General features: G+C 41.0%; 1 protein-coding gene across 1 annotated transcript; it reads left to right on the top strand.

Moving 5' to 3' along the window:
• Nucleotides 1-773: 773 nt before the first annotated feature.
• On the top strand, nucleotides 774-22,827 carry TNFSF11 (TNF superfamily member 11). Its single transcript, XM_074943910.1, has 5 exons — nucleotides 774-1,038; nucleotides 7,329-7,496; nucleotides 15,672-15,720; nucleotides 15,799-15,897; nucleotides 22,210-22,827. The coding sequence occupies exons 1-5, from the start codon at nucleotides 805-807 to the stop codon at nucleotides 22,629-22,631; spliced, it is 972 nt and encodes a 323-aa protein (XP_074800011.1). The 5' UTR covers nucleotides 774-804; the 3' UTR covers nucleotides 22,632-22,827.
• The last annotated feature ends 1,038 nt before the right edge of the window (nucleotides 22,828-23,865 follow it).

Raw genomic sequence — 23,865 nt, 5'->3', positions numbered from 1 at the left:
TATAACAACTTTTACAGTGTTCAGGGAATGGAAAGCTACAATAAATTGTTTCTATTTGTTCATTCTTATTTTATTTTTATACTAGCTGGATGCTCTTCAAATGTCAGAGTTTTTTGGGAGGGGGTAGGTTATAATTTTGAATAGCAAATTAACCGATAAATTTGATCCTTTCTGAAGGGATCCCTGGTGAGCAGCACAAATTAGGATTTCCATCATCTACAATATTCCAGTAGACTAGGAGGAACTGCCTATGTATTAAATTTAGATTGTAAAGTAGGGGTTGACTACAAAAATTAGCCAGATGCAGCCGGATACAGGCACAATGTTACACATTTTGGAGTTTTCTTGCAGGAGGATGCACTGATGTCATTTTAGGTTTTGGTAACAACGATAGCTGTCTATTCTAATGGCATGATTTGTGGGTTTGCGGCCAAAGTTTCACAAGTGCTGTTGCGTTTCAAGGGGGGCGGAGGGAGTCGGGATGTAACTTTTTGAAAGGCAGCTAAACTGATTTCCTGTTTCTCGGGTCCCCACACTGGAAGGGCCGGCCAGGAGGGCTGTTATAAAGGGGCTGGATCCGGGCTTTGGTGGTAAAGCTGCGCTCAGTTGCCAGCCTCCCTACCTGCAGGCGGCTACAGCGTGGCGCCCGGGCAGGATTCAGCGGGCGGGGCAGAACGAGCCTCGTGGCTGCCTCCTGATTGGCTGAAGAGCCCGGCCCCAGGTTATAAGAGCCACCGCCCGCGGGCGCCGGGCGCTGCCGAGCCTGGGAGCCTGCCCGCGCCGCCCGGAGATTGCCGAAGCGCCATGCGCCGCGCCAGCCGAGACTACACCAAGTACCTGCGCGGCTCCGAGGAGCTGGGCGGCAGCGCCCCCCACGAGGGCTCGCAGCAGCAGCCGCCGCAGGCAGCGCCGCCGGCCCATCCGCACTCGCCGCCGCCGCCTCCAGCCTCCGCCAGGGCCCTGGTGGTCCCGCTGGTGCTGCTCGGGCTGGGGCAGGTGGTCTGCAGCGTTGCGTTGTTCTTCTGCTTCAGAGCCCAGGTAGCGTCGCGGCGCCTCTTGTTTGCACCCTCGCGCCGTGGCAGGGCGGGTGGCCGGGGCACAGAAGGCGGGAGGGGAGGACGTGGGTGCTGGGTGCCTCGCAGGCTGGGCGCACAGGGCCAGTGTCAGGTGCACAGGGCCAGTGTCTGCAGAGTAACCCAGGGGCTCGTGCACTCGAGGGCCCGGGGGCTCTGCTCACTGCAGGGGTTGGGTTGTGAGACGCGGGATACTTCTTTACACTTCTTACTTACTCTCCACGTGCTCTTGATCTGAGAGTTGGGGGGAGAGGGAGGAGGGTTGGAAGAAGGTGGGCTCCAGTCAAGGGTGTCTGGCCCTGGAGGGTGAGCTGGGCAAACTGAGTTTTCTCACTTGGGAAATATGGAGTCTAGTTCAGGACAAGTTAGTTTTACCTACTTCTGTTTTTTACCACTGCCCCGCTGAGTAAAGGGAGCCCTGAAGTGGGCAAGTTTAGAAATAGTCATCAGACTATAATGGTGACACTGTGTCCAGGACATCCAAAACATGCAGGTAAATGAGTTCAGAAAATAAAGGGAATAATTTGAACAAATCTAAACTAGGTTTGTATGTATGTCTGACCCTAACAAATAGTAGTTTCCTTGTTGCATAGAACAAATAGGTCCCCTGCATTTTATTTAAGTTATCATTGTTTCCCCTTTGGAGGATAACTACTTGCAGCCTAGTACAAGATTGTCCCAGGTTTCTTTTTAGAGGCTACCTTCCTTGTGAATTTGATGCTGCTGCTCTTCACTGTGGAACTTGGGTGTGTAATGGCTGGCACAGGGAAAAGTTACATTCTGTAACTTGTTAGCTCATTTCCCGGGAGAGGAGAATTAGACTGCTCTACTAGACCACAAAAATATGGCAAAGTAATGTTTTCAATTGGGCAATGCTATGCACATTAGATCTGAGCTGCAGGGAGATAGGATGGGAGGGGTCGGGCTACAATGTTATGCTTTCTAGTGGTTTAAGCTTTTAGAAAGATTATTTTTTGTTCTTGGAAATTACACTGCATTGGTTGGATTCACTTACGGTTTTTTTTGCCTGGTACTGTGAACTTTCTCAAAGGAAGTGGGGGGCTGACGTTTGCTCTTTCTCAGGGGTAAAACAAAAGATTGTGCTCTTTAAGTTTGCAAAAAAGATTACTAGTTCAGAATAGGTGAACTAAAGATGCTGTAGAATCTGATATAAGTTTTACTGTCCAAAAACTGGAGATATGAGTTTTAATTAGGGTGTTAAGAAGTTTTTATATGTATAGTACGAACACTAGTCTGTCTTCAGAGAAATGGTTCTTTTATTTTATTTTCATTTGAAGTCAGTGGAGAAGTGGAAATCTATTTTTCTTTCAGGTCATACTTTAAGTAGACAGAATTGCTCTTGGGCCCCAGGACAGACTGGATACATTAACAACAAAATCTACTCTAAATCTAGACCACCTACAGATTGGATGCAGTACAATTGCATGCACATTTAAATGAGTGATTGAAATAAAACAAGTGACAGTTCCAAATTTATTGTAATATTGTTTATATGTGTTACTTGCACCTACTTATTTATTCCCGTCTGTTTTCAATTATTGGCAAATGCTTTGTGTTTATTAGTTACTTTTTAAAAGTTATGTATGACCTGTTCCATGTTTATACATACATAATTGACTATACCTTAGCAGAGTGACAGTTCATTTATGGTACTTATTGTAAAGTAGCTTAGAATTACTTGTTTTCTTGACAGTGAAATAGACTAATGTATACAATAACTCGGCTTGTAGGGTGAAAAATTATTCTCTCCACTACAAACCCATTGAAACATCTCCATTAAGACATCTTAACTTATAGAAAACACCCAATAGTATGTTTACTTCAAAAACAGGCCAAAAAAAGTCAGGATTCTATATAACTAAATGTATTTGTTTATTTTGACAAGTAAGTTTAGTTGCAATGACTTCATAGCATACTAATTAACAATGTGAAGTCTGAGGTTATACAGGTGTAACAAAGGGCAGAATTATTCCCATGGCATACACATTATCGTTTAGTCTGCATAATGTAAAAACAGCAATATAAACATAATTCTACAATTAGAGCCTGATCCTCTAATTGATCTGAAACTCCTATTTATTTGTAAATCTGAACTAGTTCCAAAATATCTGAATGACCCAACTTGATACAAGATTTGCACAAAATATTTCTCTACAATTTGTAGACACAATGAGACTTCAATATTTTTAATGTCATCTCTCTCTCCACGGATAAATAGAATAGTGCACATAAAATACAAGAGAACGTCATTAATTCACACTATTGAATGGTAACCTCTTCCAGATTTTCAGAAATTTTGATATAGTCAGGGAAACAGAAAATATGCTTCCTGACAAAATGCACTTAATCATGCAGGGCCTGATTCAACTCCTATGAAATCAATGAAGACTTCCATTGACTTCACTGAATTGGAGCATGACTTTTGAGCAGTATAGTGTTAATTGTTTATGATGCTGATGTACTTCATAGTATACTTATGTACTTTTTAGTATATTTTGTTAAGGTAATGACAGCTTAGCAGTAGGAGTCTTCAGAGCACTCTTCTCAAAGATGCTGAGCTACTCAGCTAGCTAGTAGTGGTGTGTGGATTGACCAAGTGTGAATTAGAAAGGCTTTATGGAACATCTGGAAAATATACCTTTTAACACAAGACCATTTTACAAGCTTTTTTTCATATACCAAGTCTTTCAGATTTCTGTTCTATTCTGTGAGTAAGCTAACCAACTAATGGATAAATGGGAACTGGCTTGTGTAATTTATTTGAACTTTCAAAAAGCCTTTGTCAAAGTGCCAAAGAAGAGGCTGTTAAGGAAACCAAGTAGTCATAGAGTGAGAGGCGAAGTTCTTTGATAAATTGGAAGCTGGCTAAAAGGCAGAACAGCAGCAGGAATAAATGGTCAGTTTTCAATGTGAGAAAAAGTTAACAGTGGTTCCATACAAGGGCAGATGTTTAATAAACAAAGCCAATTTAAATATTTTATTTAAAACTTTTTTCAATGAAACTGTCATCTTTGGAAATAAAGTTTTTTGAAAGTGTTTGGATTTTTTCAATTATAAAACTAAAACTTTTTCCAATTTTCATGGAAAATGTTTTTGGTTTTGTTTGTTCTCCCTTCTCTCCCTTTCCCTTTTCCTTTTGGCCACCAGAAGAGGGGAGAGAAGGAGTCAAAAATGAAGTTAATTTTTTTCCAGAAAACTCGAAATTTTTAATGAAATGTACTTAACCATTTTTCACCAGCTCTATAATTAAATGTATTTCTTTGTGTGTGGGGTGGGGGGGTCGGGAGGGGTTTAGTAGAGTGACAGACTTTACCAATGAGATAATATGTAGGTTAATCAAAGCTGAAAAAGACTGAGGCACTTCAGTGGGGCATAATGTGCTAGAATGATGGGCCACATGTTGGCAGGTGAAATTTAGTCTTGACAAATGAATGGTAATGTATGTCAGATTGAAAAGTGTGTACTGTTCATATGTTTGTAGATTCTAAGTTGTGTAACTGCTCACAAAAAGTAACAATTTGATACTCTGGAGAGCTTAATGAAAACCTCAACTCATTGTGCAGTAGTGGTGTAAAAAAAAAAAAAGCAAGCTAACTGTTAAAATATATAATAGGATAGAAAAGAATACTGAAAATATTGTAATGGCATTTTTTTACCTGAATATCAACCAACTTCTTGGAAACTATTTTGATATTTTATTTTGATTGTATGTGTGATTAATTCCCAGTGCCTTTTCTAAAAAAAGTCTTGTCAATGACTTCTTGCCTGCAGCTCTCTTCCCCCTTCTCCTCCCGCCTCCACCCCCCCCCACTCTGTGTAATGTCTATTTGGTGACTAACTTTTATAATGTTCCTCTTATTAATATTGTGGATTCCTATAAACTTCTGTTTAGACTGTACTCAGGCAAGCTAATTTTCAAAAAACAAAAACGGTGTGGGTGTAGCAGTGGCTGGGCGAGTATCCCTTGAAAGGCTGCGGCAATCAGCTACATTAACTGACCACCACAAATCAGATGTTCTCCCTGAAGCCCTACAGTTTTCTAACTTTACCAGAATTATTTAAACTAATCCTGCACATGTTTTCAAAGCCATCAGTAGTCACGTAAATTTCTCAGCATATCCCCATCAGCCTTTCTAACTACATTTGTAAAGATGTCCTCTGTGCTATTGTCCAATAGCATTTAGTAAATGAGGTACTAAATTAGAGATAATCCAGATAAATACTTTAATACAATCCACTGTTGATCTTGTTCAAGCAACATTCCATTTGACACACAAGATTTATTGCCTATTAATGTCTATGAAGCTATGCTGCAGATGAATTTGACTTGCTGTATACTGGATCTGGCCCCTACAAAGTTTGATCTCCCGTGTTTGTGTTACAACACCCATGTCAACTTTTTTCAGAAGCTTTTATTTTGATTACATTAAAAACTGCAGTAGTAACCTCTTTTCAGTAGTGGTTGCCACTGAAAAGTAAACATATACTTGAAGTTACTATATTGTAGATAAGAATTTCAAGGGGGGGCTATATGAGTTTGAAACCCAACTCCTGGTGAATAGTCCTTATCCCTTAGGCCCCTTTGATAATTCCAGTCTACATGTATTATTCACTGCAGTTTGGCATCTATTAGTAAATATTAATTTGTTCTAAATAGTGATCACTGTGTTCTAAAATTCACTCTTGAATTTTGTTTGTTTTTAGGCTAGCTTGAATCTCTTTCATTCTCATGCTTTAGAATGCATATAAAGGAATTCATTTGCGGTTTTTGGCTAGCAATTCTGTATCCTGCTAATCTTACCTCTGATATTCCATTAAGTTCAATACTTTCTTTAACATGCTTTCCATTGATCACACATTACATTTGCATGACCCGGTGTTCTGTCGTCTTGAGTACGAATGATACATGTTTGTTTTTGTTTGGGTTTCTGAGAGAAGGCTGCTTTATTTTCTATCCTTCAGTATGTGAAATAAATGATTTTGTGATTCAACTCTAAGATGCAGTACTTACAATATTTTAAGTTCCAGTCACTCTTTTAAATGTAGAAAAAGAGCTGCTTCAAATTGGATGGCAATAGATTCTAAGCCTATGCTTCGAAATCTTAACATGATATATTTGAATCAATCATAGAAGTTAGAGCCTAACAATACTTTTTAAATCTTCAGTCCATCCCTCTGCTAATGTAGGAGTATTCTCCATGGTACATTTTATAGTGGGTTTTCTAGCTGAGTTTGAAAGTTCCAAGATTGGGCTTCTACCACATCCCTCAGGTGGCTGTTCCACAGACCAGTATGTCTGGCTATTGAGATGGTTTTTCCTGATATTTGGCCTAAGTTTTCCCTTTGTTCATTTCATTGCGTTTCTAGTTGTCATAACCCCCTTGTACCATGTTGAGTAATTCCTCTCCCTTCATGAGGTTTGAACCCTTCAAGTATTTGTAGACTATTATGTTTTCTCCACACAGTTGGTTATCACCCAGCCATGCTTATGTGTATTTTGCATCTTTCCTTATAAATTCCTCAAAGCTACTGATCATTTTTGCAGTGCTGTCCTGAACTGCTTCAGTTTGTCAATAAATATAGTGTAGTGTGGTGTCCACAGTTGAAGGCAGTTTTTCTTTGTCACATACGAAGCAGAGAGAAAATTGACTTTACCGTTTACAAAATGTTAATCTTTTAAAGCTGTTTGACATAAAGACACTGATCCATGTCCTGGCGTCTTCTAAGCCTGATGAATCCATTTTTTTTAATGTTAATATCCAGTGGTTACAGTGGACACGAGATCATTCTCCATGTGATCAGGTTCCAAATGTACTGATCATTTGTCTGATTCATTCTAAGCTTATTAATTTTCATGATCTCCATTCCATTTGCTGCACAGGCAAAATATAGAGTCCCTTTCAAGATTTCATGGAAATACTCTGTCCTGTTATCCCATCTCCTACATCTACATATCCCTAGGAAATTTGGGGAAAACATTTTTTATGCTCCTACTATATCTGAAAGTCCTTATGAGTTTATCTGGTGTGATTTACTTTACTATAAGACATCTGTTTTTTGCTTATCATTTACTTATTTTGTGTGAATAGAAGTTTTGTGTGTTGAGAATATATTTTATAGCAGTAAGATTAGTATGACATTGCATTGAGTGGCATACAAGTGTATCTTTTGGTTATACTGAGTTAAGGTCTATTGGACAAACTTAAATTATGGATGTTCTTAAACCTATTTCAGATGGACCCTAACAGAATTACAAAAGAAGACACTCGTTGTTTCACAGCACTTTTAAGACTTCAAGAAAGCACAGATTTGCAAGAGACAACACTGGAAAATCAGGAAACAAAATTAATGTCCGAATCATGCTGGAGAATAAAACAGGCTTTGGAAGGAGTTATGCAAAAGGTCAGTGCACCCTAAGAATTAAACTAATATTTAAACTTAAGTGAGCTTCTGAAAACCTGGAGAGAGAAGTTTTAGGGGGGAAAAAACCGCGTTTCCTGTTTCACATAGAACTAGTGGTTGCATTGTAATCTTTAACATCTTTGGTATTTTGTTGCATTTGTTCATGAACCCTTTGGTAGTGGTTCATCATATCTGTATGCAGATTAATGGTGCTTTGACTAGCATTTTTTTTAAGAGGGGAAAGTTTGGATTCACACTAGGAGGAAAAACAATGTTTGTGGTTAGTTGATTGGCCAATTTGTCCCTCAGGCTAGTCCAGATGGATCCCAGCATTTTGGTTTTGAGAGAGTAAGACTATCTTTTTATCTCCAGTCTTTCTGCTTGTGTTCCTGATGAGTCGGATGTGACATCATTCTTTTTCCAGATAAAATTCCCAAGCAGAGGGAAGGTGGTTGGGCAAGCAAAATATTAGATGGAGGGCATCTACTCTCATTTCCTTGTGGAGGGAACAGCGCATCTCTCCTTTTTTTTTCCCCTTTGCCCTCTGTGCGTGAAGTGGGATTCCAGGAATGTGACTCCCCCATGTGTGAGATAACTGCTCCTGTTCTTTGCACAGAGAATTCAGTCTCCCACAAGCGAGTTCTGTGTGGGGATCGTTCCTACTGATGTAGAATGAGAACTGTGTAGGCCCAGTGAGGGAGCTGACACCACTGAGTGGAGTGCCGGATAATCTTAGAGCGGTAGGATAGGGGGATAATGAGGACAAACACAAGATAATTTAAAGTAATGCAAAATACATAGCAGTCCTCCTACTTAACCATATTCTCAGCTACCGTAATGTCTAAAACTACGTAACTTTTAGTGACACAGCTGTGCCGCTACTTTCGGGCGTGCATTTTTTTCACACCTCTGAACAACAACAAGTTTTTTGTTCAGATTCCAGTGTGGACAAAGCCTATGTATCTGGTAGAAAGGGGCTAAAACTAGACAACACATCTTTTAATATAATTTTACAACAGTTGCATTGCACACATGCCCATTAGCAGATCCTTTGTGTTAATGAGTCTGAACAATGTAATAAGGAAGTCTTGATTAGCGTGATAACTAGGTAGCTCCTGCTTGGCATTGCAGAGGTAAAGCTTACTCCCAAGCACTAAGGGCACGTCTTCACTGGCAACGTTAAAGCACTGCCGCAGCAGCACTTTAACATGGCTTGTGTAGTTGCGGCACAGCGCTGGAAGAGAGCTTTCCTAGTGCTCTAAAATAACCACCTCCATGAGGGGCGTAGCTCCAAGTGCTGAGAGTGCGGCTCCCAGAGCTGGTGTACTGTCTATACTGCCACTTTACAATGCTGAAACTTGCAGTCCTCGGGGGTGTTTTTCCCTGAGCGAGAAAGTTGCAGCGTTGTAAAGTGCCAGTGTAGACAAGTTCTAACAGGGAAATTAGTCAGATAAAGTCATTAGCCATAATGGGGGTGTGGGGAGAGGGGGAACTGGACAAATTTGGTGTACCTGTCACAATTACCCAGGTTCCTAAGGGGAATTTATACGTTTTGATCTCCTAGCACATTCATATGAGTATTTTGTGCTATTTCAACCTAATTGCCATCTAATAAAGAATTATTTAAATACCAAGAGTGTTAAATCCTTGACTTCTTTGTTTTATAATAGTCTCGTGTCAGAATCCCTTAGTCCATACTTCTTTGCTGCCTTCATATGTACCATGAATTATACCACAGGTTACATGAATGGTAGAGACTATTTGTCTGAGGATAATTATATAAATTCCCTCAGTTATATGAACTCCTATACATTCCTAAGATTTCAGATATTTGCCCCTTCCTTCTGCCCAGCTTGTCTTTCAAAGACTGGGAAAATTTGGGCTTAGCTGTTTCTCGTCTAATATTTGCTGAAATCATCCACTGTATACTTTAGGGGGGGAAAAAAGGAGTTAATGGCAAGTGTTTATATTTATGTTCTGTGTGCATATAGTGCATTTCTCTTCCAGGGAGCTCTGTGGATGGAGTGTATAGTTACAGTAAGTGAATGGGAAGCACTATCTGCTGGTATAATCAACAAAGGCATCGGCTTTAATGGAAGCTGCATGTCCTGTCATCCGGACTAGAGGTTGAATGACTAGGGATGACTATTTTGCTTGATGGCCATTAGTTTAAGTGAACAGTAAAATTTCTCTTGCCAAAATAATCCGTTTTTAAATTTATTTGAACGCAGTAAAGGAGAATGTATATGAGACACTGGGTAACCAGGTCTGCATCCTAGTTCATTTGGCCCTATATGTTGACACTGAGGGAGGTAAGTCAAAATAAGAAAAAGAAATGTTAACTTAGCCTCAGGTGCATCTCTTCAGCTGAATGAGCATATATCCCAGATGTTAAAGGGCCAATGTCAAGGTAAAAATCCTGGGTCGGAGTCTGGCTTGCACCATCTCTGGCAATGCAAAGTGGCTGGAAATTGGCTGGATCTCTCTCTATTGGGTCTAGCCCCAGGTATAAGGGGCATACCAGGGGCATGGATGGAGGGTGCTTTCCTGAGTTCTCTAGGTGCAGTTTCCTATCGGAGAATATTCCCCATGTATGTTTTTAAAATCCACACTTCCTTATTTGCAATACTAATTATACAATAGGTTACTGAAATGCAACACTTTAAAATCTAATTAACTTCTTGTCATTTATGACTTTTTACTTTTTGCACTTCACTCAGTTTGGCCAATGAAAAGAGACCAATCAGTTTCATGTTCTATGTAGCAGGCTGCATTTTCTAGATTTTTTTGGTGCACTGGTATGTATCTGCATATGTTCCTTGCATATGTGTAGAATAGTGTTTACATCCACAACAGGGACTAATCTGGAAGTATTTTAGTGCTCCCACTAAAGTCATTTGGGAGTTCCATTGCAGGGTGGGGCCCAAACATTTCCCCCTTAAAAAACAAAACAAAAAAACCAACCCAAAAACCCCAAAACACTCATTAAAGCATTTTCTAACTAAATCTAATATTTATGCCTATATTACTTGACACGTTCTTGGGTGATGGAACTGTTGCTTAGAGAGCAGCATGTTCGGGGCAGTACATTTAAACTATTGTTTTACAAGCATCAATAATGCATTACGGGGTTGTTCACCCTAAGTGTGGTGATTCCTCATCACAGACCAGATTCTGGTCTCAAGTACCTGTGCACATCTGGAGTAACTTTGTCGTCATCAGTGGAGTTACCTTAGATTTACACTGAAGTAGCTGAGATCAGAACATGGTCCCACAGCTTTAGGTAGACAAGTAATATAATTTTCTTGTTTTGTGGTTGCATGGCTTGGCTTGGCTGCTTTTTTTTCTTTCATGTAACCCTAAGAGCCCTTTGGCAGTCCAGATACACTGACCACACTTTTTATAAAGACTACCATAAGTCTGGCAGTAAAGAGAGAACGACAAACACATAGCTGGGGGTCAATCCATGAAGTAACACTTTTTTGGCAGTGCTCCTGGACCCTGGCAGCGTCAGGCCTAAACTAGTCACCCACATGGCAACAAAACACTTCACTGTTAGACCTCCAGGATGGCCCTTATAAAGACTTAACAAACATTCTAAGCACATGTGGTTATTAACAAAGTGCTTCAGAGGCAAGGTTTCAGAGTTACAAGTTGTCCAATGTTTGTGATCCTGATCCTGCAACCTCTTGCAGGTACTGGGAATACTCATATTAAGAGTTACAGGATTGGTGTCTTTAGTGTAGCTTCTGGGGAATTCTTCAAACTGCTGAATTTCCTGCAAGCTGATCAGAATATCTTCCTGGTATCAATTAGTTTTAAATGAACAAAGGTGGTAGCATTAAAGATATACTACAGCAATCCCTTATGGTGCTATTTGGGCATAAGCTTTTGTGGGTAAAAAACCACTTCAGATGCAACTGGATGCCACCGGACTCCTTGTTGTTTTTGTGGATACAGACTAACACGGCTACCTCCTGATACATGTAATATATCTGAATGTCAAAAGGGTCCACTTAGGTTTCAAAAGCCTGGAGGCTTTTTCAAACATTTACATCCCTTTGTTTGAGACTGTGGGAAGGGAAATTGCACAAAGCTTAAGAGAATAAAATTATACTAAGCTCTAGCATTCATAAATTTAAAATAGCTTTTCTATAAATAGTAATATTAGATACAAATTTTCATAAGTACAATTAGACTTAGGCTCCTATGTCAGTTAGGTGCTTTTGGAAGTTTTACTTGTTGTAATTTTAGGTCTGATATCTAGCTATCTACCAGAGGCAAAGTGTTGCATCCTTTTGGAAAGCAGAATTTCCAACTCCTGGAATATAAAGCACCTACCCCTTGATGGCTTGTGAAATGTTAGACTAGCAATCTAGTGTAAACCCCCTAAAATAGCCTGCTTTTATTAATGCTAAAATTGCTGTTCTGCTGTGATGTTTTTCTGCTGGGCTGTGTGAAAATCCAAGGGGACCTTTACTGAAATAGGCGTTCGGTTTAATAAATAAAATAAAAAAAATTCATAATATACCAGGATAGTCTCAGCAAAGGCTTTATTCTGTTTTATGAAAATAAGACTTTTGTAAAGGCATCACATGTTAAAAAATTAATTAAACTACAGATTCATTTGGTTTTGAAATGCTTGCCTGGTTAGCACTGAAGATTTTGGGGCAATTTAATACTTGCTGTAGAGCAGTCTAAGTTGAATTTCTGGCCTGTCATTGTGGTGGTTGCTACATGATTATAGTAAGCCCAATCCTAAAAACATGCACTACTGTGAGTAGGCCCATTGAAAATGTAGATGTGTCTAAGCGTTTGGAGGATCAGGGCCTTAGAAAGTTTGAGTAGGTGACTGTGACTGACTGACTGCCTGCAAAAATCAAACTATGGTACATTGTAGTTTTTAAAAGGAAATTATAATAAACTATTAAGATCTGGAACATTGCTTATACCTGGGTTTAAGTATACAGAGTAAGACTGAAGTATGTAACTGACCTGAAAATTAATCTATAACTGGGAGTAATCTGGGGTATTATCTGTGTTCTGTTCCTGCTTTGTGCAAATCCTAATTGTACTCAGTTTGCTGTAAATGTTAGTGAGGTAGAATCATAAAGTGAATACATCTGTGACGGGGTAAATCTCACAGCAAAATGACCAAGTATTATCAACTACAATTGGTTAATATAACAGAAGCATACTAATTGGTTGTTAACTTGGATTGGTTAATTATTAAATCATAGTGTGTTAATACCATGTGCTGTGAAGAGCTTCAGGAGACACATTAAAGAGCCACTTGCGGCTCATGAACTGCACTCTGAGTATCCCTGGGGTAGATGATCCCTGCCTGGCATTGTGCCAAAAAGGGATTAGTCTCCTGTGTTAGATACTCCTGAAACCACTGCTTGGATTGTAGAAGAGCGCAACTTTGTGAGTGCTTTACTACAGTTCGCTGTACAATGAAAGAAATTAGTCTGTTCGGTCTCTCAAGAAGGATGTAATTTGCAGTAAATATACTTCCTAATCAATTGGACAGTGAACTAATCCCTTCAGACAAACAAATCTAGGACTAAATAATCATGTCCCCAAATTACACAGGAGGGGAAAATTACCAAGCAAATACTTCCATGGCTCTGAAGCAACACAATAAAGAGGATTATCCCCTCTAGAGAAGGTGGATGGAGGGGGTGTGTGGCTGGAGCCAAAGGGCACTAATCTCATGGATGCTCTGAAATAAAGGGCATCCTCTCAGAGGTCCTGAACGTTATGCTCCCTAGATCTGTCCTCTCATGATGGCATGTCCTCTCCAGGAACCTTGTAGCTATTGGCACAAGGGAATATTCAGTGCCCACCATTGTTGCTCTTACCTCTTCAAGTGAGGTAACAAGGCTCGTGTGGGTGGCTGAGGTTGGTGCTGTCGTTCATATTGCCACACTAGATTTTTTGCTTGCATCCAGTCTTCCGTGTGACTAAACCACAGCTTGTGCTGACCCACATATTCTAATAACTGGCATGAAAGCAGAAGAACCAGTGAGGGCAAGGGGAGTTAATTACAACTTTCCCACCAACATTGGGGAGGGAATGCTTTGCAACTTCAACAAAAAATAAAATTCATCTGCTACTTTGCTGTACAGCTGAGCAGAGAATCTTATCTATAAACTCATCAGCGTTTCAGCAGGCCTACATTACTTTGATAGTCATACTATGACTTTCATGCTGCTGTGGCTTTCCATTTTGGTTTAGCATTTAGACGCCTACCTAATTATGCTCACTTTCCCCTTTCAGCAGATATCTACACACACACAGAGCACCTTCATTTAATTGTGGTTACAAAGTTACATAAAAGTAACATTTCCTTGATATTTAGAATTGGTGTTACATATCAAACTCCACAAGATGGCAGTAATTCAGAATACAATAGAACAGGAGTTCTCAAACTGGGGGTTGGGACTCCTAAGGGGTCATGAGGTTATTACATGGGGGCTCACGAGCTGTCGCTTCTACCTCAAGCCCCACTTAGCCTCCAGCATTTATAATAATGTTAAATATATAAACATGTGTTTTTAATTTATTGGGGGGGCGGGGGGTCGCACTCAGAGGCTTGCTATGTGAAAGGGGTCACCAGTACAAAAGTTTGAGAACCACTGCAATAGAACATTGCAAATTTAGATTAATATCTAGGAGATCTGTTGTGAATAATATTGTTCTCTTGCCAATTCTCAAACAGTAAAAGAAATAATAATGCATTACAAAATGCACTTGATTCATTTATTTCGACAATCCCTGTCCCAAAGAATTTAGACTAAAGGATAAACGTATAGAAAACAGGGACACGTTGAAAAATCTGACATGAGGGATTGATTATGATGTCTGCATCATAAAACTTCTGATGATCATTTATTTGTATTATTGTGCTATCTGGAGGCCAACTAAGGTTGAAGTTCCTTTGGGCTAGGCACTGTACAAAACCAGTATGACAATCTCTGCCTCAGAGAGTGTGCCGTCTAATTACACAAGACATGTGGTAGGAGAAGGAAAGTTTTACCCCTGTTTTAGATGGGGAACTGAGGCACTGAGTTTGACTTGCCCAAGCTTGCGAAGTCTGGGGCAGCGCTGGGAACTGTACCCGGAATTCCTGACTCCCAGTTTTGTGGCTTACCCACAAGACACTGCTTCCAGTCATTAAAGTTACAATTTCAGTATCTACTTGCGAAGAAGATCAGGACTGGAATGTTGGGGAGTGACTGTTCAGGAGCAGAGGTGCATATGTGGCAGCTTAAATATCTCTTGGTTGTGCTATGCCTGGCTATAGCCAATACATAGCCTGTTTTCATTAACATTGAAATTCACTTACAATTTTAATTAACACTTGTCCAGGCTGTTCTTGGGCCTTGTATGAATGTGCAAGGCGCCTTACCCATCTCATTCTTGCATACTTTACCAAGGGCCAGGCACACTTGCGATCCCTTCTCTCATTTGTGTGCAGGGACAGCTGCCTGCTGACATCTCTAGGGCACAAGCCCCATCCCAAAGGAAGAAGGATCATTATCCTTCTGCAACAGCCCATGTAAATGGCTGGTTGTGAAGGAGAGAACTCTCTTCAGCCTCCTAAAACCCATAAAGGGTGATGCAGTTAACATGCTCAACATCCCTGAATTCTTGTGAATGTGACTGCATGCTGCCCCTGTATGGCACGGTCTGGCCCCAGGTATCTAAATTACTCCATATTGCACAATGTTCAGTGTGACAAATATTTACTTTGCTCGATACTTGGTTGTTCTGATTGTTCGTTTACATTTACAGAAATGCATTTGCTCTAAGCACAGTAATAATAAAAGGTTGCAGCCATCCTTTCAGCATGATCTTCAATTTTCAGACCGTACCCCTGATAATTGTATAGTCGAAGATACTGTGAAGTAATCATAAACACCATCATTCTATTTTCCTTTTTCGGAAGTATTGGACGTAGTGCCCCCATTATAGAAAGGAGCTGATTCTTGTAAGTTGACCCTTGTGGCCACATTTTATGTCCTGGAAGGTTGAAAACCTATATTCCAGACACCTGAATACACAGTGATGAAAAATTATTTCAGCATTATGTAATGTAAGCCAATAAATTTTCAGCAGTACATTACTGGGGACATGACCATATGGAGTAATAGCTCTTTTTCATTTTAGGAGATACAGCGCATCATTGCTGGAAGAGAGCCACCAAGATCAGGAAAAGGTAACAAGTGGCTTATAATAAGTATTTGAAATCCTACTAAATTTGTTTCTTTGAGTTAATGTAACTTTTTATCTCTAGCTATAATGGAAGCATCATTGTTTGATCTGTCCAAGAGAAACAAACCTGAGAAACAGCCCTTTGCACATCTCATTATTGATGATAAAAATATTCCAGCTGGTAAGTTCACTTTTAATCAAATATTTCTGTAAAAACATTTTGGCTGCATTACACAGTTTTGAACAATACATAAAGCCCTGGGACAAAGACTTTCAAAAGTGGCTGATGATCAGGACTAGCAGGAAAATGAAATACAAACGAAGGATGGATTTTAAATTGGAAAGCTGTAATTTTGTTAACTTGAATGGAGGTCTTATCCCCCACATCCAAATACCAGACATTGGAGTGCAGTGTGATGCTAAATGGCCTCTGTGCCAATATCCAGGTTTGAGTCTAATCCTTAGGACTCAGCACTCCTGGATTTTCTTGCTTTTTCCCTCCAGGGGGAATGAGGGTAGACATGAAGGGCACCTCAGTCTGGAAGGCTTAAGGTTTCCTCTTCTTCTGCCAGGCTAACTGGGGCCACCATTCTGGGTATTATGTTTACTCCTGGGAACTGGCCTCTTTGAGCCTCTCACTTGCACTAGACCGCAAATATGGTGGTGCCAGCAGATAGCTTGCCCACACCACACTGCTGGGTATCTGCCTCCCATCAGTCCAGTCTGTAAGTTCTGCCAGCCACATCAGTCTGTGTGTCTGATAAACATGCCCATTTTCCCTGTAATGCTCAGGAACACCCTGAATCTTCAGCATGTGATCTCTGTGCCATCAGTGGTCACAGACTCTGGTGACCCTTTTGGTTCACATTCTTCCAGGCCCAATCCACAGAAGCAGGCTTGATTGCTTCAATCATAGCCACCTTGTGAGCATTTCCGTACAACCATGGTTGGTAACCAGCAACAGCTGGGTACTCTGGCTGATGTTCCTGTTAGCTCACAAGTCTCAAATCCACCCCCATCTAAAACCCAAGATCATTTTCCCTTCAGTGAATATTCAAGACATAGATGTGATTTTCCCATCAGGGAGTGCAGAAGAGGCATGGGCTTGGCCTACAACATGCTCCTCCTCCTAAATCATTAGAGACAGACAACTCTGCCCCAAAAACCCATCTGTGACTTGCCTGCTGTTTTCCTTCCCTCTTGTGGGATCAATGCACTATCAGGTGTCTGCAAATCCATTGTAGGGCAGGCATAGGCTAGAACATTCCAACCACAAGAGTCAAGCCACCTGGACCCTTCAGCTAATCAAATGCCTCGAATGTTGCTGCACTGGTCATGAAGGAATGTCCAGCAAAGTTTGCTGGATTGCACCTTACGCACAGACTAACACCTTCCTCAGTATTGCAGCAAATGGATATCTGGTCAGGTAGCTGCCATCTCCATGTGCAATACAACATCTGGCTCTTTTGCAGGGCCAGAAATGTTCCTATGGTTTTCATTGGACATACCTGTTCATCTGGGTATTCTCTTAGCTCTGTTATGGCTCCCCACTTCTGCTTGTTCTGCCTTCGACCCTTATTTCACCTTCCCCTCTGCCAGTCCAGTTCATGTCCGGAACTGTCCCTTAGTTTCCTAGGCATGACCCGACCAACACTTAATGCTCAAAGAGCAATGCCTCTTCCCCGCCAAGAACATACTGTAGAGGCAAAGCCTCAACTGACCTAAAAGATCTGTATAGTTATCTGTTGCCTGGCAACTTCTGTGCAGCCTTCACATTTGGACCAGCCTTCCCAGAGCATCTTGACCAAGATTCCTCTAACAGATCAGCAAATCTCACCAGCCTTTAATGAAATGACAGGCTGGGGAGATTACCCGATGTGGTGGATGCTGCCAGTCTGTGGTGTACTAACAACTCTGTATATCTAGTCACTTGAAACGGATGCTGAATGTCAGTGAGGCACTGGAATTTTCTGTCAGTCTAGGAAAAATAAAATCATTGGCAGTGGGTCTTTGGTGAATGGTGTTATCTCCCTGAATCCATACTATTGTCAATACTGGGAACATGTTCTTTGTTGAACATCAGAATATTTTTCAACAAAGAATACAGATGTCTTTAGCTGCATTGCCCATGGCAACCTTGCAGATTCTGTTAATGCAGTGGACCACTGCCAGGTTGTCCCACCAAAAATGAACCTATTGGTTACTAAATTCTTCACCCCAATGGTGACTGCCACCAATACTGGAAGAAAGTCCAAAAAAGAGAGATCTCTCAGTATACTTCTTTCTAACCTCTCCTCAGGCCATCTCTGGGCACACCAAGCCCTTCAGTCATATGTTCTAAGTCCAACTACATCTGGCATGTCTCCTTCTATTTGTAAATGTGAACCTAGCATCCAATGGGATCACCAAAATGATACTCCCTAAAACTATTCCAGAAATTCCTTCCATGCTATCAACTGTTCCCTCATTTTTTTTAAAATCCCCCTTACAAAGCATTGAGGTTTCTTAACTCTTAAGGTGGCTGCTTCCAGGTATGCACAAAAGCCATACCCAGAATCTGCCAGTTTACACACACTTTAAACAACCCATATTTACCTGTAACCACTTTGGAATAACTTAGGACCTTGATCACCTGTACTACCACCCCTAAATTATGCAGTTTTACACCTTCCATTGATTGTTTGATTCCCAAGTATATCGGCCTCCATGGCAGGAGTGGGGGAGCAGGGATTTTGGGTGCCTTAGTTTGAGTCCCCAGTATGAGAACTTAAAAGGGCCTAATTTTCACAGAGTGCTGAATATTCACCCTCTTAAATTGGACCCTTTAAAGGTATCTCAAGTTGAGGACCCCAGAATTTGAGCCCTCTTGAAACTCTTGGCGTGAGAGCTCCACTAATTTGACGACCTAGAAAATAAGGATCTTGTTCCTGTACAGTTACTGCAGAGCTAGAATGATGTATGAATCACTCTCAAGTCTACTGTGATTAAGTCATACCCTAGAGTCTTGTATTCATTCAAGCTTTGAGTTAAGCCTGTAAGCACATAATTTTGTGTGTTAAAGCTTTTTGTTACATAAGTATTTGGAGTATTTTCCCACTTCCTTATTTTATGTACCTTAAGTACAATATAGGTTGTTATGCTGTAGCAAAAATGCACAATTATGATGATTTTTAGTTTTCCTTTATCTCAAGCTAAAACCATGTTTACTTTTTATTGCCTGTGTTTTTATGAAATTTGCTGTGCCCAATAAATTAAATGTGGAAGAAATATGAAGCTGTCATGCAGGGAAGAAGGAGAACCTACTACTGAACTTTCCAGACTTAGTTTTCAGATACTGTTGTCTCTTTATTACAAACGTTCTCATGGTTCCCAGCACCATAATCTGGCTGAGTTTACATGGTAGACACCTTATGTGCAAGGAGCTAATATCCCATGTACCCCACCTCCACCCCACAACGTTAAAATGCATTGATGAAGAAGACTAGTAAACCAAATAAGAAAACTGATAAGCCAGGATAAAGAGGTGCATCTTACACCAGTTAACGAATGCGCCCAACCTTAGGGTTATGTGTATTTCCAATAGTACTGAATTCCATTGGCAAAGGGGAAATCTCTCCCCCTCTCCTATGTGATTTGACACACATTACCAGCAGATAAGTTAGGCAGGTCTACACATAGTCCATATAAAAACATGCTTATTTTTTCCCCTCCCTCCAAACTCCACCCATGTTTGTTACATCCACTTGTAGCATCATATTGACCAAGATAAGCTTTTCTGGGCAGGGACGGTCGTCTTTAACTACATGTACTAGGCACTGTGCAAACAAAGGAACCTTACTGTGGCCTCCTGGTGCAGCACTAATAGGGCCCTGGTTTGAAGACTGCCCTGCCTCTGGTTCCTGTGAACTTCACCTTTGGGACAGTTGTCTGTGTTCATATGGGACACTAGTGGGTCAGAGGGAGAGGTCATTGGAGGCAGGTGGTTGGCAGGACAGTAGGGCTTTGTGCGTGGTAACCATGTTTTATTTATTTGGTGCCAGAAGTGTGCGTGGCTCTCTAAAATCAAAAAATCCCTCCACCAAAGAGCTCCCATCTGTTAATTGTTAACCAGAACCTTGAACTGCATACAGAAGAGTACTGCCCGCCCATGCAGTGTGATACACAGATGTATTTGCTCCTCCACCTATCTGGATTGGTAGGAGAAATAGATTAGCATAAAGTTAGGCAAGTGCAGGTAGAGCAGCAAGCAGAGGTCGCTGGGAGTCACTGACAATGTCAAAATCAGCTGAGAGATTGAGAAGAACAGACAAGAGAATCATAGATTTGGCCAGGAAGAGGCCATTGATGACTTTATAGTGGCTTTAATGGAGTGGAGAGATGGCAAGCAGACTTTAGGGGAGTTGGAGGAAAGAAAGTTTAGACAGCGTATGTGGGAAAGCACATTCTAGGATGGGGTGGCCAAACTTACTGTCCCTCTGAGCCACATACAACAATTGTCAGAAGTTCAAGAGCTGGGGCGTGCATACCAGGGCTCGGGGTTTCAGTCCTGCAGGGAGTGGGAGGTCGGGGCTTCAGCCCCATGGGAGGCACCTGCCCTGGCTCAGGGCTTTGGCCCAACTCCTGCTGAAGCCCTGATCTCTATCAGGCATACCATGCGGGGCTGAAGCCGTCAGACTCCCCTCCCCACTGAGCAGAAACCAGAGGCAACAGGGGGCGGGAAGTGTCATGGGAGGGGGTCACATGGCCCCCCAGATTTTTGCCAGGGTTTGCTGGCCCTTCTCAGTTACATGGTGCTGCTGGGCCCTCTCCCTGCATGGTCACTGCAGCAGCTTTGGCCCTGGGGAGAGGCAGCGGCTAACAGCTGGGAGTTGCAAGGAGAGCTGCTGCCTCTCTTCGTGGAGCTAAAGCAGTGACCCTTCTCTGCAGCTCTCAACTGTTTGCTGCTGCTTTTCCCTGGGACACTATCACCTGGGAACTGCAGGGGGAGGGCAATGAGGGTAGTGGGGGGGCATATCTGGTGGGCGTGACTCAAGCTGTTGTAGGGGACCTTTAAATTGTGCCCCCCCACTCTCAGTAGGCACCAGTTTTCTCTGGCAGAAGCCCCTAACACCACCACTCCACCTCAGGGCAGAAGTCCCAAGTTCCCCCCAGTCTGGTAGGTGGAGAAAAGGGGGACTGGGGGGCTCCATGAGCTGCACTTTAACTGTAAAAGAGTCACATGCAGCTTGTGAGCCATGGTTTGGCCACTCCTGTTCTAGGCGTTTGGAGACAAAGGATTGAGGGAGATGGGTAGTAACTATAGGTCCAAAAAAAGATGAAGAAAAGGTGCTAGATTAGAGCGAGGTTGACCATAAAGGTGAGGGAGAAGATATGGCATGGAGCAAGAAAAGTCAGGATTTGGGATTAGTTTGGATACTATGAAAAATCTCTCTGAAATTAGAAAGAGGAAGGGAAGACTAGGAGGGGCAGAGAAAGACAGCTTTGTTCAGAGAACATCTGTTTTGGCTTTCAAGATACTTTGAGAATCTCAGCTGAGTCAGGGAAATTATTAGTCATGGGAGCTGCAGATGCAGGAGTCTCAAGAAGTAGATTTATTTAGCAAGGTAAAAGGCAGAGGTGAAGGAGGGAGAAACGTACCTGAAAGTACAAAGTCATTGTGAACTTTCTTCAGAGGTGCTTTGCAGCATGAGAACAGGAAATGGGGAGGGGAGAGCATGAGATGAGAAGACAAGGTTACTGTTCAGAGGGACAGGCACTGTGGGAGTGGGCACAGAAGAGTGTGTGGTGTTGGTGGTGGAATCAACAGATGATGAGAGAGGGAGAGATGAAGGAGTTGAGTACTGTAGAAAAGCTAAGTGAGTCAGTCTTGAAATGAGTACATGCTTGGGTTGGTAGTGAGTAATATTGAAACATATTATGTGGTGATGGAGAGCGGTACTTGGTAAAGTCCTGATTCGCTATCAAGACAGTGGTTACCCTGATTATATCAGAACTATACATTTATATTAATACTAACCAAACCATTTAAGAATAAATAGTTAAGGAGAGCAGGTGTTTTTCCTTGGCCAGTGCAAAATCCACTCTGAAGTATGTTAAATAAACATTTTTTTAGTTGGGACAGTTTTTAGCAATTGATTCCATATAGGATTTGCCTGATCTGATTATTGGTGAAACAAACCTCCTGTCCTGATTCATGCTAATAGCTGATGCTCCAGAGTAAGGGTGGGTAGGAACAGCTAGTTGTATTTGCAAGGGGAGAGGAAACTTCTTCCTGTCCTTTGTGGCAATTGGCTTATATCCTAAAGCCTGAGACTTATTTGACCTCATCTTACCTTTTGGCTACAGTGTCTCTCTCCCCTTCACTTTTACTCTTTACCTTAGCTTATATAGCTACCTTTGTTACTGACACTAAAAATCCAGCCATGGTATCTCTCAACTTTGTAGAAAATGTTTGTGAGCAAAAGTAACATTCTGCTAAACCCTTTTTCCCTAGGCACACGCAAAGTGAACCTTACATCCTGGCATCATGACAAAGGCCAGGCAAACTTATCGAATATGACCTTCCGTGATGGAAAACTAATAGTCAATCAAGATGGGTTTTACTACTTGTATGCCAACATTTGTTTTAGACACCATGAAACTTCAGGAGACCTAACTAGAAGAGGGCTTCAGCTGATGGTGTACATGATTAAAACAAACCTTAAAATAAGACACTCTGATGTCCTGATGAAGGGAGGAAGCACCAAATATTGGGCAGGAAATTCAGAATTTCATTTTTATTCTGTAAACATAGGAGGATTTTTTAAACTAAAGTCTGGAGAAGTAATAAGTATCCAGGTATCAAACCCATCATTACTGGATTCATCTCAAGAAGCAACTTATTTTGGGGCATTTAAAGTAAGGGATATAGACTGAGTCTTGATATTTCCTGTAAATTAATATGTATTTTTTAGGACTTTAAAAAAAAGTTTGATGGTTATATAGCTGGGCCAGAGACTACTGGGAGACATGATTGAAAAAAACCTTTGCAGTAACTGTAGGCAGAATATCACTCTTCAGGTTGAATTTTGCTCTAGGATTACTTCAGAGGGATCCCCCAAAAAACACATTAGGACAAAATTACACAATGGGCCTGATTCTGATCTTACACCAGTTTCATACCTGTATAACTCCACTGGCTCTACTGATTTTACACTGACATAACTGAAATTTGAATCAGGCCTGATGTTCTTACATCTTTGAACTGCTAATTATAAATTCTGCCCTGACTGACATGCTGTTACCCTGTTGACTTCAGTGTAAATATAGGACAGGGCAGAATGTGGCCATAGCATTCATTAGGGGTTCAGTCTTAAAAGGTGCTGAGTGCTCTGGCCCTGATCTAGCAAAATAATTGTTTGTAGTAAACTTAAGTATGTAACTAGTCCGATTTAAGCGAGTGGGCTATGCAGATACTTAGTGAAGCATGTGCTTGCTTGTTTTGCTGAATTGGGACTAGAGTGGTCAGCCCTTACAGGAATGACCCATAGTTCACACCATATGTGTTGTAGCTAATCAGGTACTACATTTGGATTATTTAGAAAGGGCTCTCTTAGGAGATCTGACTTTACATTTTACTTGCAGTTATAGAAGACTAATTGCAAGTCTGATTAATTATCATTGCACATCCAATTACATATGAAGAAATCTGAAGTGTTAAATTCCTTTGAACTGTTACATTGTGCCGGAACCTGCAAATACTTTTTAAGAGGCAAAATATGTATTTTTATAGTCTGTAATATCTAAAGTTATATTTCAGATGTAATGTTTTGTGCAAAAAAATTGTAAATTATATTTGTCCTATAGTATTTGATACAAAATATTTAAAATCTCTTGCTGTTTGTATATTTAATGTTTTTAAACTGTTTTTAATGTATGTTTAACTGGTGCACTTTGTTAATCCCAATGGGAAAAATTGCAGCTAAAAGATTGTTTGCAATTAGCAAATGTAATATATTCTTTCTTTTTAACTTAATAGATTTCTGTTAAACTTTTCAGTATTATAGAAAACCAAACTGTCATGAAAATTATACCAGAAGGTTGGTCACCAGATCCCTTTCAAATTGGGAAGGTAAAAAAAGTACATAATGGGACACAGAAATCTGTCAAG

The sequence above is a fragment of the Natator depressus genome, chromosome 1 (genome assembly GCF_965152275.1).
Source record: "Natator depressus isolate rNatDep1 chromosome 1, rNatDep2.hap1, whole genome shotgun sequence".
In the NCBI taxonomy this organism is placed as follows: Eukaryota; Metazoa; Chordata; order Testudines; family Cheloniidae; genus Natator; species Natator depressus.
This window is presented reverse-complemented; position numbering and strand designations above follow the sequence as displayed.

Bases quoted from the DNA above. Each gene is read 5' to 3' on its own strand.
- TNFSF11 (XM_074943910.1), top strand. From the start codon at position 805: ATGCGCCGCGCCAGCCGAGACTACACCAAGTACCTGCGCGGCTCCGAG. The intron at 15,721-15,798 runs GTAACAAGTGGC...TTTTATCTCTAG, and splicing joins GCCACCAAGATCAGGAAAAG to CTATAATGGAAGCATCATTG. The intron at 15,898-22,209 runs GTAAGTTCACTT...CTTTTTCCCTAG, and splicing joins TGATAAAAATATTCCAGCTG to GCACACGCAAAGTGAACCTT.